This window comes from Ursus americanus, chromosome 24 (genome assembly GCF_024610735.1).
Source record: "Ursus americanus isolate L20-20 chromosome 24, mUrsAme1.1.p, whole genome shotgun sequence".
NCBI classification, from domain to species: Eukaryota; Metazoa; Chordata; class Mammalia; order Carnivora; family Ursidae; genus Ursus; species Ursus americanus.
Genome location: NC_142150.1, coordinates 4,145,019 through 4,161,215, shown reverse-complemented (window position 1 = coordinate 4,161,215; position 16,197 = coordinate 4,145,019). Strand labels below are relative to the sequence as shown.

Below are 16,197 nucleotides of genomic sequence, written 5' to 3'. Positions count from 1 at the left end.
GTGGGGAGCCTGCTTCTTCCCTCTGCCTGCTGCTCCCCCTGCTTGTGCGTGCTCTTTCTCATTCTGGCAAATAAATAAAATATTCAACAAACAAACAAACACAGTTTATCAGACCCTCCCCCGTGCCTACCGAGTCAGAGTCCAGGGTCTTGGTGATTCTGATGCCTATTACAATTTGAAAATCACTAGAGTGAGACTCCCAGACTCTCTCCCCACCCCTTCTTCATCCTTTTCCGTGAAGACGGTATGCACTATCTAATTAATGAGTTCAGCAGAATACTCTGGGCATGCTCAGTTCAACCCTTCCCTTTGTTTCCTCTGGCAGCCTGACTAAGGGGGGCAGTCGTTCTGCGCTCCCGTATGTGTCGCAAGTTGTACTGAGGCCAATCCCCGTAAGATGAGGCCTGCACTTTTTCCAGCCCTGCCTGTAACTCAGTGGTGAGTCTGTTCTGGGCGCAGTATAGGCAAGCCCATTTGGCCTCACACCTAAGCCATGTCCTCCAGTGTAGCTCTTACCAGTAATCAGGCTGACATTTTTGTCTCCATCTGTTGGTTTTCTGTGTCCTATTTCTTACTTGGTTCAGAACTTGGAGGAGGAAGAGGGCTGTTATTGATTGGGTCCCCTAATGCCCCACACTGACTAATATGGTGGGGGGGGGTGGAGTAGAAGATCTCTCAGGTGCCTTCCCTTCTTACATTTAGGGCATTGTGTCTCACGCTCTCTCTCTAGCGCTCCTGAGTGCCCCATGAAGAAAACCTTACTTGTTCTCACTAGACCACTGGTATTGCACCTGCGGGAGACAGAAGTATCCTGTGGCTCATGGGGCACAGGAGGGGAGATTGCAATCACAAAGCATTTCCTTTCAGTTCTCTCCCGAAACAGTGTAATTCTGTGGGGCAGGAATGGGGCCTCGAAACCACTGCATTTAAAAACCCTCTTCGGAGCTGTCTACCTTGCCTTATTGTCAGGTTCTACCGGCCAGCTAACCTAAATCCATATGGCTGCACTTGAACTTGTGTCCCATTCTGGAGGCTAGGGATGTCTTAGCTTATCGTTTCAAAGCAAAGACTTCCATTTTCTCTCTTCCATGCTCTTGGCCTTCACCAGTTCTTCACAAATCTTTAAGACAGTCATAGCCATGGTCCTGGTAAGGGATGTGGATTGAAGAGGGGCCTGTTTGGAGCTCCCTAACCCAGGCCTGGGTGCTACAGAAAGCCTGATTTTCAGGGTTCCTTTCCCTCACAGCAGCAGGCCCAACTCTCTTCAGAAAGCTGCTACAGGAAAGGAAGGGACAAAGCAGCCATGACAGTTCAACCTGAGCGATAACACGACAATGGAAGTATTTTCTGTATATTGACCCTGATTCGTGTTTTCCCTGGAATAGTTAATTTTCCCAGATTATCTAACGAACACTAAATTTTACATAGTTAGATTATATATGTACAACCTTGGCTCCTGCTTTGTCTGTATCATTAAAAATTGTTCATAAACAGGGGTGCCTGGGTGGCTCAGTCGATTGAGCATCTGACTCTTGGTTTCAGCTCCGGTCATGATCTCAGAGTCGTGAGATCAAGCTCTGCGTCGGGCTCTGTGCTTGGTGCAAAGTCTGCTTGGGATTCTCTCTCCCTCTGCTCCTCCCCGCTCTGTCTCTCTCTCTCAAATAAACAAATAAATCTTTAAAAAATTGTTCATAGGGGCGCCTGAGTGGCACAGCGGTTAAGCATCTGCCTTCGGCTCAGGGCGTGATCCTGGCGTTACGGGATCGAGCCCCACATCAGGCTCCTCTGCTATGAGCCTGCTTCTTCCTCTCCCACTCCCCCTGCTTGTGTTCCCTCTCTCACTGGCTGTCTCTATCTCTGTCAAATAAATAAATAAAATCTTAAAAAAAAAATAAAAAAATAAAAAATTGTTCATAAACATGACTTCATATTTTTTCTGACTTAAAAAGGAAGAGATTGGACTTTGTTAAAATAGAAAAAACTTCTGCATCAAAGGCCATAGCAAAGAGTGAAAAGCCACAGAATGGGAGACTACATTTGCAAATCACCTGTCTGATAAGAGTTTGCTATAAGAACTCCTTGGGAGCCTGGGTATCTTAGTCAGTTAAGCATCTGCCTTCAGCTCAGGTCATGATCCCAGGGTCCTGGGATCGAGTCTGCAGGGGGCTCCCTGCTCAGTGGGGAGTCTGTTTCTCCCTCTATCCCTCCCCCCACTCGTGATCTCTCTCTCTAATAAATAAATAAATAAAATCTTAAAAAAAAAAGAACTCCTACAACTCAACAACAAAAAGACAAACAACCCAATTAAAAAATAGGCAAAGTGCTTGAATAAACATTTATTCAAAGATGTACAAATGGCAAATAAGCATATGAAAATATGCTCAACATCATTAGTCATTAGGAAAATGCAAACCAAAACTACAGTGAGATGCAACTTCATACCTAGTAGGGTGACTAGAATCAAAAATGGAAAATAACAAGTGTTGATGAAGATGTGGAAAAATTAGAACCCTCCCACATGGCCGGTGGGGATTAAAATGGTGTAGCTGCTGTGCAGAATAGTTTGGCAGTTTCTTGAAAAGTTAAACATAAAATTACCATTTGACCCAGCGATTTCACTCAAACCCAAAAGATCTGAAAACAAGAACTCAGAATTTGTGTATGAATGTTCATAGCAGCATCATTCACAATAGCCAGAAGATGGAAATAATCCAGATTTCCAGCAACAGATAAGTGGATAAACAAATTGTGCTCTATCCATACAACGGGGTACTATTTAGCCAATAAAAGGAAGGAAACATGAATACATGCTACAACACGGAGGAACCCCGAAACATTATGCTAAATAAATTAACCAGACACCAAAGGGTAAATGTTGTATGATTCCACTTACATGAAATATTTAGAATAGGAAAATTCATAGGGACAGAAAGTAGATTAAGTAGATTAGAGGTTACCAGGGACTTGGGGGGGGGGAGAGAATGGGAAATTGCAAAAGAGAGGAAGAAGGAAGGCAGGAAGGAAGAGAGAGAGAGAGAAAGGGAGGGAGAAAGAATCAAATACAGGAAAACTCAAAGGAGGAAATAAAACTCTCCTGTAATCTCACGACCTAGGATAACTGAATATCCTATTGGCCTTTCTTTTCATCCATTCATAATGATTAAGTACAAAAGCTTTGAGCCACTCATAGGTTCAAATGTGTACCCTGCCATTTACTAGCTGTATGACATCTCTGTGCTTCAACTTTTTTTGTAAAATACAAATAATAATAGAACCCACTTCAGATGGTTGATTTGTGGATTAAACTGGATAATAGGTTTTAAGTAATTAGCACAATGCCAAGCTCCTGGTTAAGTGCTCAGTAAATGGTAGCTCTTATGTACATACTTTACATTTTCATATTTACTGATTTGTATCCTAGTCTTCTCATTTTCCCATACAAATAAAAATTGTTTTTAAAGCCAAGTAGTATTCATATTCATACTGTAGCATCATTTACTTAACTGAGTCTCTGTTGTTGAATATTTAAGTGGTTTTGATTTTTCGTTATTTAAAAAAGATGCGGCGGTGGACACTCTTGCTTGATTCTTCCTGGCAGCCATGGCCTGAAAGGGGCAGTGTGACTTGGACGCTGCTCCGTCTCCTCGTCTCTGGGGCTCCCACGGCAGTGCACGAGGTTGGGTCTGGCCCCAAGCTGGGAGACAGAATCTGAGTTCCAGTCGCGCTCCTGCTCTCTCTAGGCAGCGCTGGGGACCGCTCTTTTCTATCTGGGCCTTTGCTTTCCCACCTTTAAAATGAAAGCTTTAGCGGGAATGATGTCAGGGTGCTTTTCCTGCTCTAGGGCTCTATGATTCTCCGATGAACCTCCACGAAGCTATGGATTCCTCCAGCCCTGTTGTGGCCGGCCTCAGGGCTGTGTGTGCCCACACTTCAGCGTGCGTTTCAGTTTCTATTCTTAGCAGCGTGATCTTTAAACAAGGAATAGATTCGTGCATCTGTCTCATCTCAGATGCATGCAGCTCTCCTGCTGGGCTGTTTCATTCTCCACCAGCCATTCATTCACATTAGAAGCAGAGGCCCATTAAGGAAGTAAGTGGATGGTGCGCTTCCATCAACCATGGTAAGAACTGAACGCTCTCAGCTGGGGTCTGGCCCTCTTTGGTTACTGAGGCTGGGCTCGGTCTCACTCAGCTATAGATGAGGTCAGGGGGAATCTTCGTTTCAGCAGTACCTCCTTCCCCACTCCACCCCTAGATCCTTTCTCTGGGATGGGCCAGGGATGGTATTTGGGTAATGGTGGGTTTTAGAGATGGTGAGTCACCAACATTCCAGATGAGAAGGTCATTGTTTGTTCTGAAATAGAGTGGACATGGATGAGTCTACTCTCCACCAAGAATTCTCAGTTATGGAGGTGTCTCAGGGTTACTTTGGATATTTAAATATACAACTTCGGAGTCTTGGCATGCAATCTTATTTAACAAGACGGGGGCGGGGAAGGGGAGCCCAGGTTCTTCATTTTAAGACGATTACAGGTGATTTCAGATGTGCATCCTAGTTGGAGAGCGTTGGCAGATAGTAGTTAAGATTGGCAAATGCTTAAAGCCCACAAAGGCCAGGCAGGTGACATCCATTGGATGGGCTGCAATAGGCCTGCTGGTGACTTTGAAGAACAGGAGCATGCAGACCTTTTCTCAAGGGCAGCCTGTACTTACCCAGACCCAGCTGTCATATGATAATGTTGACCTGGTGTTGCTAGACGTTCCATTTAATTTTATTGGGAAGAGTTAGAAATCCAGATTTGGGGACGCCTGGGTGGCTCAGGTGGTTAAGCGTTTGCCTTCAGCTCAGGTCATGATTCCAGAGTCCTGGGATCGAGTCCCACATCAGGCTCCCTGCTCAGCGGGGAGCCTGCTTCTCCCTCTGCCCCTCCCCCCTGCTCCTGCTCTCTCCCTCTCTCTCAAATAAATAAAATCTTAAAAAAAAAAAAAGAAATCCAGATTTGTTTGTGAAATATCCTACTTTAAAATACCGATAACTCACTTACATAGCAGTAATTCAATGAAAAAATTGAATTATGCCCCAAAACATATCTGCTGGCCAAATCAGGTCTTGAATCTGCCTGTTGAAGTTCTTGACAGCCCTTTAGCCACATCCTCATTCAACTTAAGTCAGAATGATGCGTTCAACAGTTCTCTTGATTGGTAGCATGACGCCATCTCTGTGCTGTGAGGCTCTGCGGGGTTCTGGATAACACCCAGCTTGGCATGACGTAAAGCGCTCTAAGCAAAGGAGTCAGAAGACCTGTGTCCTGCTAACAACTTGCTAGGTGACATTGGGAAAGAAATTCTTTCCCTAGTCATAGGATTTCTTTCAGTAAGGTAAGGGGGATGATCTCTACCACTCTTTCCAAGTTTGTAGGTCACGCTTTTTGTAAAGATTTACATACTTACCTATTTTTTTCCAGCTACTTGAGAAACAAACTTTCCAGATTAAGATGAAAATTCATTTTTATTTGGCTCGAAAGACAACTAGTTCTTTCGTTCCCATATTCTCCTATGTCATCGGTGATTTGTTTTTGTAGAGGTTTCTTTTTGTGTAGGATTTTGGGAGGGCAAGAGGGCAAGAAAACATTTTGGAATAGAAATCTAGGTGGAGTCTAAGCTTCTTGCTTGCTGAACACTCGACTTTGAATCTAATAATAATAATAATAAAGGAATAGAGTTGATACAGGGGACATCTTGAAATAAAAAGACATTTTCTTGATAGCTCTGATAAAATCCTGCAATTGAATCTTTTCTCCCCGTAGTTTTATTAAGATTTAATTCATATACCATAACATTCACTTTAAAAAGTGTATATAATTCAATGGTTTTTAGTGTATTTACAGAATTGTGCCACCATCATCACTATCTAATCTCAGAATATTTTCCTATCTCCAGAAAGAAACCCCATACCCATTATCAGTCACTCAGCATTTTCTCCACAGTCCTGGCAACCATTAATCTACTTTCTGCCTTTATGGATTTTCTTACTTTGAACCTTCCATGTAAATGAAATTATATAATATGTGCCTTTTGTAACCGGCTTCTTTCAGTTAGCGTGATTTTTTAAGGTTCGTCCATGTTGTAGCATGAGTCAGTACCTCCTCTTCTTTATTGCCCAATAAAATTCTGTTGCATGAATATACCACATTTTGTTTCCCCACTCATCAACTGACGACAGTTGGGTTATTTCTACTTTTTAGCTAGTATGGATATGCTGCTATGAACTTACCTGTACAAGTTTTTGTATGGACATATGTTTTAATTTATCTTGGGTCTATACTGAAGAATTTCTGGGTTATATGGTAAGTCTATGTTTCACCTTTTGAGGAAATGCCAGACTGTTTTCCAAAGCAGCAGCACCATTTTGCATTCTTACCAGCAGTGTGTGAGGGTTCTAGTTTCTCCACATCCTCGTTAATGATTGCTATTATCTGGCTTTTTTATTATGGTGATCCTAGTGGGTGTGAAGTGGTATCTCATTGTAGTTTTGATCCCACAGTTGAATCCGTTCCTGATTGCCCTGACTTAGACTATCTACCCATCCTCCAGCTAATTACCGTGGCTAGTGAAAGTTGATCATCTTAAGTGAATTAGAGTGAACCCCTGGCGCTGAGGGTGGGTGCCATTCATAAACTAGAGGGGAAATTTGGAGATACTATTTGAAAGGAGGGAGACATGGATGACTGGGAGGCAGCCGGCACATGTTTCTGTAGGATGGTTTTGCTTGCTTGGTTTCAGGAATTGTCCCTATACACAGGGATCGTAGTGGTGCCGGGTAGGAAGGAAAGAAAATCTTGGTTGGGACTTAGGCATAGAAGCGGCTTACAAATTAGGTGATTGAAATAGATTCTACTGAAAATAGGCTGGTGCTTCAGAAGGCAAGGAGCATAAGGCGGACACTTTGGTCATCTTCTTGCTCCTCAAGGATTATGGGAAATTTTAGGGCTATAGGCAATTTTAGGGCTACGCAGACATCGAGAGACATTTGTGGGAAGATTAACTGGCCCTTTCTCAGCACCTCTCTGAGGTGGGCTCCTCTTTCTTTTCTCTCTCCTTTTTCTCCTTCTTTTCATATTGATGATATATCTGTCATTGAGGCCTTTCTGGCGATTACTGCTGTAATATTTTGTTTCCTCTCACCCCAAAATAGGTGTTTAAAACAACCATTTTGTACCACACTAAAAAAAGATAAAAAGAGTTTGGCAACTAAATGCAATGCTTGATCCTGGACTGAATCCTGTGCTGGGGGGAGAATGCTCTAAAGCACATTATTGAGTCAACAGACAAAATTGGAATATCAATGTAGATTAGATTAAAATATTCATATCAATATGAAATTTACTAAAGTTGATAGCTGTACTGTGAGATAATATGAGATAATATCCTTATTTTTAGGAAATATACACTGAAGTGCTTAGGGGCAAAGGGCCATAATGTCTGTAACTTACTCTTAAATGGTTCAAAAAATTCATTTTTATATATGGATTATATATATATGTATATATGTGTGTGTGTTTCCTATATATACATATAAAAGAGAGAACTAGGGGAGTAAAATGCTCACAATAGTGGAATTTGGGTAAAGGTGGTGGAAATAATTTCCAAATGAAAAACTGAAAGAAGCACAACCAGTTTACTACTTCATTTTGCCCATGATTTTGTGGATCAGGAAGGGCTGGTCTGGGCAGCTCTTGCTTGGGGTCCCTCATGCACTTGCAGTCAGATGCCAGGAGGGACAGCCCTCAGCTGAAGGCTCGACAGCGTTGGATATCCAATATGTCTCCCGAGGCTGGCAGTTGATGCTGGCGGTCTGCTAGGAGCTCAGCTGTACCTTTGACTTGCATGCTTACATGTGGCCTCACTAGCACGGGAGTCTTGGGGTAGTCAAACTTCTTATTTTGTTTCTCCCAGAATGAGAATCCTGAGAGAACAGGTGGAAGCTGTACGGTCTCTTCTGACCTAGCCTTGGAAGTTCTGCAACATCTTTTCTGCTGCATTCTTTTGGTTCCAAGGACGTCACTAAGTAGTGTCTGAGAACTTGCAGTCATGTTCCAAAACTGCCATAAAAGCTTACTGCGTGCCAGGCACTGTTTTATGTGCTTTATAGGTATTAACTCATTTGATTCTTACTGAAAAATAAGAACAAGAACAACAACAAACAACCCTTATGGTAAGTAGTCTTACTTTCCTTAGAGAAGACAAAATTTGGGCCACAGAGTTTCAGTTCCCAACATCACACCTTTAGTGAAAGAGCTAGGATTTGAATCCAGACAGTCTGGCCCCAGAGCCTATGGCCTTATCTACTACCTGACACTACCTCTACATTGAGCTGTGATTCCTGCTACATTTGGTTAAACTGCCATACACATAGATAATCACTTAAAAAAAAGATTTATTTATTTATTTGAGAGAGAGGGAGAGAGGGAGAGAACTAGCGGGAGGGTTAGAGGGAGAGGAAGAGAGAATGGCGAGAGAGAATGGCTCAGACTCCCCCCTGAGCGCAGAGTCAAAGGCAGGGCTCTATGACCCTGAGATCAGGGCCTAAGCGGAAACCAAGAGTTGGAGGCTTAAACAATTGCGCTACCCAGACGCCCCCATAATCCCTTTTCACTCACAATTACTGGCATGCAAACTTCCCCAAAACATTCAAAATCATGTGACACAATTCGTATCTTTTCAGCTCTGGCTTTTGCACATGCAGTTTCCTTTCCCTGGAGTACCTTTCTTCTAATTATTCACCTGTCTCTATTAGTTATTCTTCAGATCTTCTAGGAAGCCTTCCTTGACTACCCAACTCTCGGGTGAATGCTTCTGCTATGGGCACACATGCTGCATGGTGCTTAATAGTTACAGTGCTTATCATTATGCCTTATAATTTTGTTGTTGTCCTGGCTGTCTCCCCCATTGGACTCTAAGTTCCCTGAGGGAACAGGGACACCGCTCTGTTCAGGAAAGGATCTTTGGCACTGAGTACGGTGCCTGGTATGAAGTATGTACATAATTATAAACTAACCTCTCACTTACAGTCTTCTAGACAATGACCACGTATTTCTCACACATAAATGCAGCCACTAGGACACTCTCCTGACATACAAAACCTGTCCCATTCACACTTACCCATGCACCCTCAATCACTGTGACTTATTCCCCACTCTCAGTCTCTGTCACGTTCCTCACACATCCTCACCACTGCAACCCATCACGCACACAATTACTGTGACACAGCTCTGATCCTCAATCACTGTCACACACTGTTTTTCACAGAATCATGGTCGCCATCTGTACTCTTAACACAGGATATTTACTCTCCTACAAAAACTCAGTTAAGATGACAACTGCTCTATTTTTCACACACGCCTTCACATACTGTATTTTTTCATCCGCATAATCCCTGACAATCCCTGACATTACACAGTTATGGTCACACACTGTCTACTGTCTTCTTCCTACTCCCACTTGACACCCACTCTGCTCACACGCGCACGCGCGCGCGCGCTCACACACACACACACACACACACACACACACTCACTCACACACAGTCAAGGGATCGGAGGGGTCCGGCCGCGGGGGTCTGAGCCGCCCTCCGTCAGCGCACGAATCTCACTCCCACACCTTACACACTTACACGCTTACACTCACTCACTAGCTCACTCGACTCACTCTCATCGTCGAGGGATCGGAGGGGCGGGTCCGCGGGGGTCTGAGCCGCCGGGGGTCAGCGCTGGAGTCTCAGCCCGGGCCAGAGCGGCCCCGCCCCGCCCCGCCCCCTCATGCATATGCAGCACCTCAGCCTAGCAGCCCGGCCCCCAGACGGCCATTTGTAGCGGCGCTGGAGGCAGCGTTCGGCAGGCGCTGCGGAGACGTGTGGAGCAGCGCGCCCCCCGGCCGCTGCCGCCCCTGGCCCCTGCGGTCCTCCCGCTTCTCCGCGCCTCGGGCGGGACCCGGCCAGCCCGGGCGCCGCGCTGCCGCCCGGAGCGGCCCTGCCGGCAGCTCCCGGCGCCCGGGACCCCCGCCCGCCGCTCGCCCGCAGCCCGCCGGCCGCACACGTACCCGGAGCCGGGCCTAGGGCGGGCGGCGGCTCGGCGTGGCCGGGCGGGCTCGGCGGCGTCCCCATGGCCGCGGCCGGCTGGCGGGACGGCTCCGGCCAGGAGAAATACCGGCTCGTGGTGGTCGGCGGAGGCGGCGTGGGCAAGTCGGCGCTCACCATCCAGTTCATCCAGGTGCCTGGAGCGGGCCTGCCGGGGGCGCCGGGGCGGCGGCGGGCGGGGGCTCGCGCTACCTGTGGCGGGGCGGCTGCCGCGACCCCGCCCCGGAGGCGCCGCGCGGGCCGGGGCGGGTGGGGGTGCGGGCCCGGCTCTGCTCTCCTGCCCTGCGGCCGTGGCGCCGCGCTCCTGCCTGCCCGGCGCCCTGCTCGGCGTCCCGGGAGTCGGGCTTCTCAGGAATGTGTCCGGGAGGGCGGAGCTGGCAGGGTGGGAAGCGCCGATCCACCTTATCGCTCCGGTCGGGGCCGAGCCCTCCCAGGAGGCTGCGCCGCGGTGCCGGGCTTCCTGCCCCGCGGCCGGGGCTTGGGGCGTCGGGTGTGGGGCTCCAGCCCGTCGCGGTGGGCTTCCAGTCGCCGCGGCCGCCTCCTGAACCGTCGGTGCGATCGCGGTGGCAACTTGGCCGCGGCTGCGCGTGGTCTGCGGGTTTCTCCGCGCACGCTGAGCCGGAGCTGCCGGCTTCGAGCTGTGTGTTTCTCTTTGTGTGTGTTTGTGCTTTTCTTTTAAGTAATCTCTTAGGTAATATGTCCGGGTGGGAGTGTGTGATAATGCCCGAGGGAAATGGTGGCTTCGAGGAAGTTAAGAATGTTCTCCGATAGGGTGAGACCATTTCCTAGGAATTCCTGGTGCCTTCCTGCTTCTCGCTTTGCCAAGGTGAAGTTTGGGATGGGCCAGGCTAGGAGATGACCGACCGGGGCGTGCCTTCTGTATCTGTTCCAACTACCCACTCCTCCACTCCCAGCTCTCTCTGGTTGCTAGAGTCGAAAGTCAGGGCTTGTGGTAAAGAAAAGGGCGGTGGAATTCTTCGTTCTTAGGATTTGCTCTTGTTAAGAGGTTTGAGTGATCTTTTTCGGGATTTTAAAAATGAGAAACCCAGATGTCTCTCTGCTTTTGTCAACCTAAAAGGTGTGGCAAATGCTGGGAGACAACGAACGTACTCCGTTGTAACAGGTAACAAAGATATTCTTACTATATCAAGAGTACTGTTAAGATGCTTTGGTCAAGAATTAATTTTTGGTTTCCATTTCATCCATTTGTTATGTGCTGGGATACTTGAATGGCTTATTTCATTTCACTTAACGTTTAGAGTGACATTAAAGTACAGAGTACTGTTAACATGAATGTGATTGTTACCTTTCACATTGACTAAATGAGCAATAATTGTTGTTATAATATTTCAAGGGGTTAAAAACTGCTGCTAAAACCTTTGTGTCCAGGAAGAGAAGATGTTTATGTAATGAACATTTACAGTATGCTCATTAAGTGGGTTTAAAAAAAAATCACACTGAGTAAGAGGTGAGATTGGTTTAAGTTTAGCAGGCTGCAGAATCAAGGATATTGTCATGTTGCTATTTCCCTAGGGCCGAGAGAGACTTTAACTGATGGCAAAGCAAAACAATTTATAGCTTAAATTTCTTTGGGGACTGTAGTTGGGGGGCCGGCAGTGGTGAGGAGTGAGAGAAGAATCCTGGGTTTCAGTATTAGTAAAGTGTCACCTGAAAGGTTAAACTACACATACTTAGGTCCTTTGTGGGGAAGGACCATCTGAATGTATTTACATCTGTAAGTTATTTAATTAAGGTATTGGAACCTTCTGCTTTTGGGAAATAGTTTTAGAAACTGCTAAGATAACAGTAATTACTGTTTTTAAAAATCATTCTCTGGAATTAATTTGTTAAAGAAACACCTCCTTTATGAATAGTACTGTACTAGATGATGTAAAAGAAGTAAAGGAGGCATACGTGTATGGATGAGAAACACACACACAACACACACACGGGAAAACGTGAGTTTTGAAGTCAACTTAAATGTCTGTCTTGCTCTGTCATTTATTGGTTGTGAGAACACTGCCAGAATATTCAGCTTTGCTGAGCCTCAATTCAATGATCAGCAAAATGGATGGGATCACACATTGTTTATAATCCTTTAAGAGAATGTTCTGAGCACTGTGTCACATAGTATGTACTCAGTTAATGATGGCTACACGTAAGTGTGTATAATTCTGTAACACATTTAAATGCAAAGGGAATTCAGAATTGGGGGGAAAAGTCAGTTTGGGAAGAATTGATAAAAGTAGTGTGTAGGCTTGGTGGTAGGGAGAGAGAATGCATCTTATGTGAGTATGGGGAATTATATGCTATTTTGGAGAGGGAGAAGGCAGGCAAGGAGGGGAGTGGGAGAGGCAGAGGTGTTAGAGCCCGTGGAAGGGAGGAATGGGCTCTGACTCCGAGGAGACTTTCTGCAGAGGTAGAAGCCAGTCCACCTGGATGGAGTCTCAACTCTTCCACTTGCTGCATGTAAAGTCTTAGATAAATTACTTAACCTCTCGGTATCTCAATTTTCCCCATCTGTGATCTGGGGAAATACAAAGTACCTCATACTCTTGAGGTGAAAATTAAATGAGTTGACCTATGTCAAGGGCTTAAAACAATGCCTAGTGCATAATAAGTCTACAGATATTATTGTTGTTATATTAATCTTATGGAGCTAAAGTGACTATTTATCATCTACACTTAATAGAGTCACTATTTATTGTCTGGCTCTGGGGAAATTAAAATTCATTCTGCTGTGATTGCCTAGCAGTAGTAATTGGAGGGAGAGGAGATGGCAGGAGGATAATAATCTTAGCAGGTGGAAGTCAGTTCTTGTTATAGGAGATCAGGATGACACAAATCGGTTTTATTTACTTTTTAAGTCTCCTGAAATGACTTTTTAGTATTCAGTATATATTTTTCTATTATATAATCTTGAGCAGAAAAAATATAAGTTGGGGAATCGAGAATTTAAAAACGACTTTGTTTTTAGCCTTGACTTTCTTTAACCTTAGATGTACTTGGGACCTATTCATATGAAGAGCTGCAAAATAGGAAATTAAGGCAATAATTACTTAATTGAGGTGCCTTTTCCTCTTTAAAAATGAATTTAGCGGATCATAAAGTGTCTGCATAAAAATGTAAAATGTGGAGTTAATGTTTCTATTGTTCATAGTCTTTTGAAAAACGTTTTAAGTTTTGTTGGTAAATAGAATACCTAAATGATGAGTAAACTGTAGTTAGGAAATGATCTTAACATTGTACAGAGTGAAATGGAGAGAGTTTTGCGTATCTGGATTCTTGGTCTCCCTACTCAGGTGATGCTGAGGAATCTTTTAATTTCTCAGTCTTTTCAAGGCTTTATTTTTTTCCTCCATAAAATGTTGAGTTTGGGTGAACAAATCTCTGCACCTTTGAAACTCTGGTTTTTTTCTTATTTAGTTAACTGGCTGTGTGTCTTTTAGTCAAGTGTCTTGGGTTCTCCAAGCCTCAGTTTCCCTGTATGAAAAGGGAGACTAGTAATAGTACCTTTAGGATTTTTGGCATAAATACAATAATGCACGCATATCATTCAGCACAGTGCCACCTACAGAGTAAGTTCATAATAATTAGTTACTTGGTTTTATTTGCTATTACTTCTGTATCTTGTTCTTCCAAAACAAAATTTGTAATTTCTGCATTTTTCCTTGACACATAATCTGGTCTGTTAAGCCTTCAGCACCGCCCACCTCCCACCCCAACCTCAAACTCCCCTCTTCACATTATGTGGTATTTAGGTGATAAATGTTGGTCCCGTTTTGAGTTGGGGAAACTTCTTTTTATCAGTTGCAAGTTGGTTTTTAGGAAATGATGGAGTTATTATTGGGGTTTTGGGTTAATGCTTTACCTGCTAACTCTCAGAAGAGAACACACGTGTTTTACAGAATTAGAGGAATTTCCCAGCTTTTAGTCTTTGTTTAGCATCCTGACTTTATTCAGTAGTTTGTCAGATTTTGAACTGTGTAGGGGGTAGTTAGTTGCTCACGTGTTGAGTTTTAGTCAGTGTTAACAACCTGTTAGTCTGGACCTGACCCAGACATTGCTTTTTACCCAGAGTTTGTCTTTTGCTGAATGCTTTTTCATTGACTTTTCCTGGGGCAGAGATCCTAGAAGAGATTTCAAGACTCCTGTATTTATGTTATAGTTAATTGATCCACGTGTGAAGGGTGTGGGTTTAGGTTCCGGAATTGCTGCTCTTCTGCAATGTCTTGAAGACACTCCCTGCAGCAGAAGTCACTTAAAATAACTCGTGTCTGTGAATTTGAAGCTATGGACTTACTTTTTTGTGTGCAAATATATTGCTTTACATTTTCAGAGTAATTTACAAATGAATTCTTAGTATTGAAAAATAAGGCACCTCTCCTGATGGTGGTACTTATTAGAGGTTGCCTCATTTTGATAACACCTCATTTTGGTAACGGATCTGCTGGCAATTCCTGCATAGAGATGGTAGGCACGCAAGGAAGAGGATGGCCACTCTTGTCAAAGGAAAAGCAGAAGGAAATTCTAACCTTAGGTTTCTTAAAACTCCTTCTTCTTACTCATTCTAACATGTGTGCGGCTCTCCTTATTGGGATGGGGGAATGTTACAGGAGTGTAGTGGGGACATTTCTGTTGAATAGGTCAAGAATCCTGTTTTTCCCCTTGGTATAGTACCATTAGAAGACAAAGTGGTGATGACAGGCAGCTGCCTACTGGGATGAGATTTTTAATTCACCTGTGAGGCTGAAATGTGGGTCTTTTGCAAATTTCGAAGTGAAAGTAGTTGTTAATTTGGTTAGGAATTAAATTGATAACTCTAAAAGGGGTAAGAGGTGGGAAAAGAGACTTTTTCCCCCCAAAGATTTTATTTATTTATTAGAAAGAGAGGGAGAGAGAGAGCACAAGCAGGGGGAGCAGCAGAGGGAGAAGGAGAGGCAGGCTCTCCACTGAGCAAGGGAGCCTGAGGCAGGGTCCTGTCCCAGGACCTTGGGATCATGACCTGAGCGGAAGGCAGACCTCAATCGACTGAGTCACCCTGGAGCCCTGAAAAGAGACTTTTTTAAAGCAGTATTATTTTTTAATTTTTTAAGTTTCCTTTTTCTTATTCGTTTCTTTTTTTGGGGGGGGGGAGGGACAGAGGGAGAGGGAGAGAGAATCTCAAGTGGCCACTTACTACCTGCTGAGCTTGGAGCCCATCACAGATCTTGATCTCAATGACCATGAGATCACGTCCTTAGCCAAAATCAAGAATCGGACACCTAACCAACTGAGCCACCTAGGAGCCCCTAAAGGTTCCCTTTTCAAATTAATTGACATAAAATTGAAACAGATTTTATGATGCCGTATGAAGATTTCTACCTCCCTCCCTTCCTTCTTTCCTTTTTTGTGAGGAAAAATAGAAATGTTCTGTCCTTACTGAAAAGTGATAATGAATAAAAGACTTTCACTCAGTTGGTAGATATTGTGGAGTTAATAGTGAGTCTTCTCGCAAGGCCTTGATCTTGAATTACTTTGGGCAGAGTTGCTGAGTTTGTGTTTGGGATTGAAACTTAGTTTAAAGTAATGTCCTTGGTAGGCCTTTGATTTATTTCTACTTTGCAAAGAGAAACAGCTCTCAGGCTTTTATAAAAAAGGCAAAGATTTATATATTCACTTATTTTCTGTGTGGTTCTGAAAGAAAGTTATGCTACTGGAGACATAGAACAAGTTCTTTTTGCCTTATAAATTATATTTTATTTTTAGTGTTTTATAAAAGCAATGTGATTGTTTACTGGTTACATAGCATTAAATCATAGTTTAATTAAAAATATTGCAGTCACAGAATTTGTTTGTAGATATTAGTAGTTTAATATTGCCCGCCAACTTATCTTGTCACCTCATATGGTGATGTTTTTTCTAGGAGAAAGAGCTTTGTATACAAGTAAGTACATGTTCAGTACTCGATATGGATATAAATGTCAAAGTAACATCCAATGTTTTTTAAAAAAAAAATTGACTCAGATTTTCCAAATGCTAACATTTTGCCATATTTGTTTTATCCCTTCCCCCATCTATGCT

At 44.0% G+C, this 16,197-nt stretch overlaps 1 protein-coding gene across 2 annotated transcripts in view; it reads left to right on the top strand.

The window, feature by feature from the left end:
* Positions 1–10,010: 10,010 nt before the first annotated feature.
* The window catches only part of RRAS2 (RAS related 2), a 71,662-nt gene continuing 65,475 nt past the window's right edge, over positions 10,011–16,197 (top strand). For both annotated transcript variants that reach the window (XM_045796541.2, XM_045796538.2), the window contains exon 1: positions 10,011–10,267. In XM_045796541.2, the coding sequence (XP_045652497.1) occupies positions 10,160–10,267 (108 nt within the window). In that variant the 5' untranslated portion in view covers positions 10,011–10,159. The remainder of the gene's footprint in view (positions 10,268–16,197) is intronic.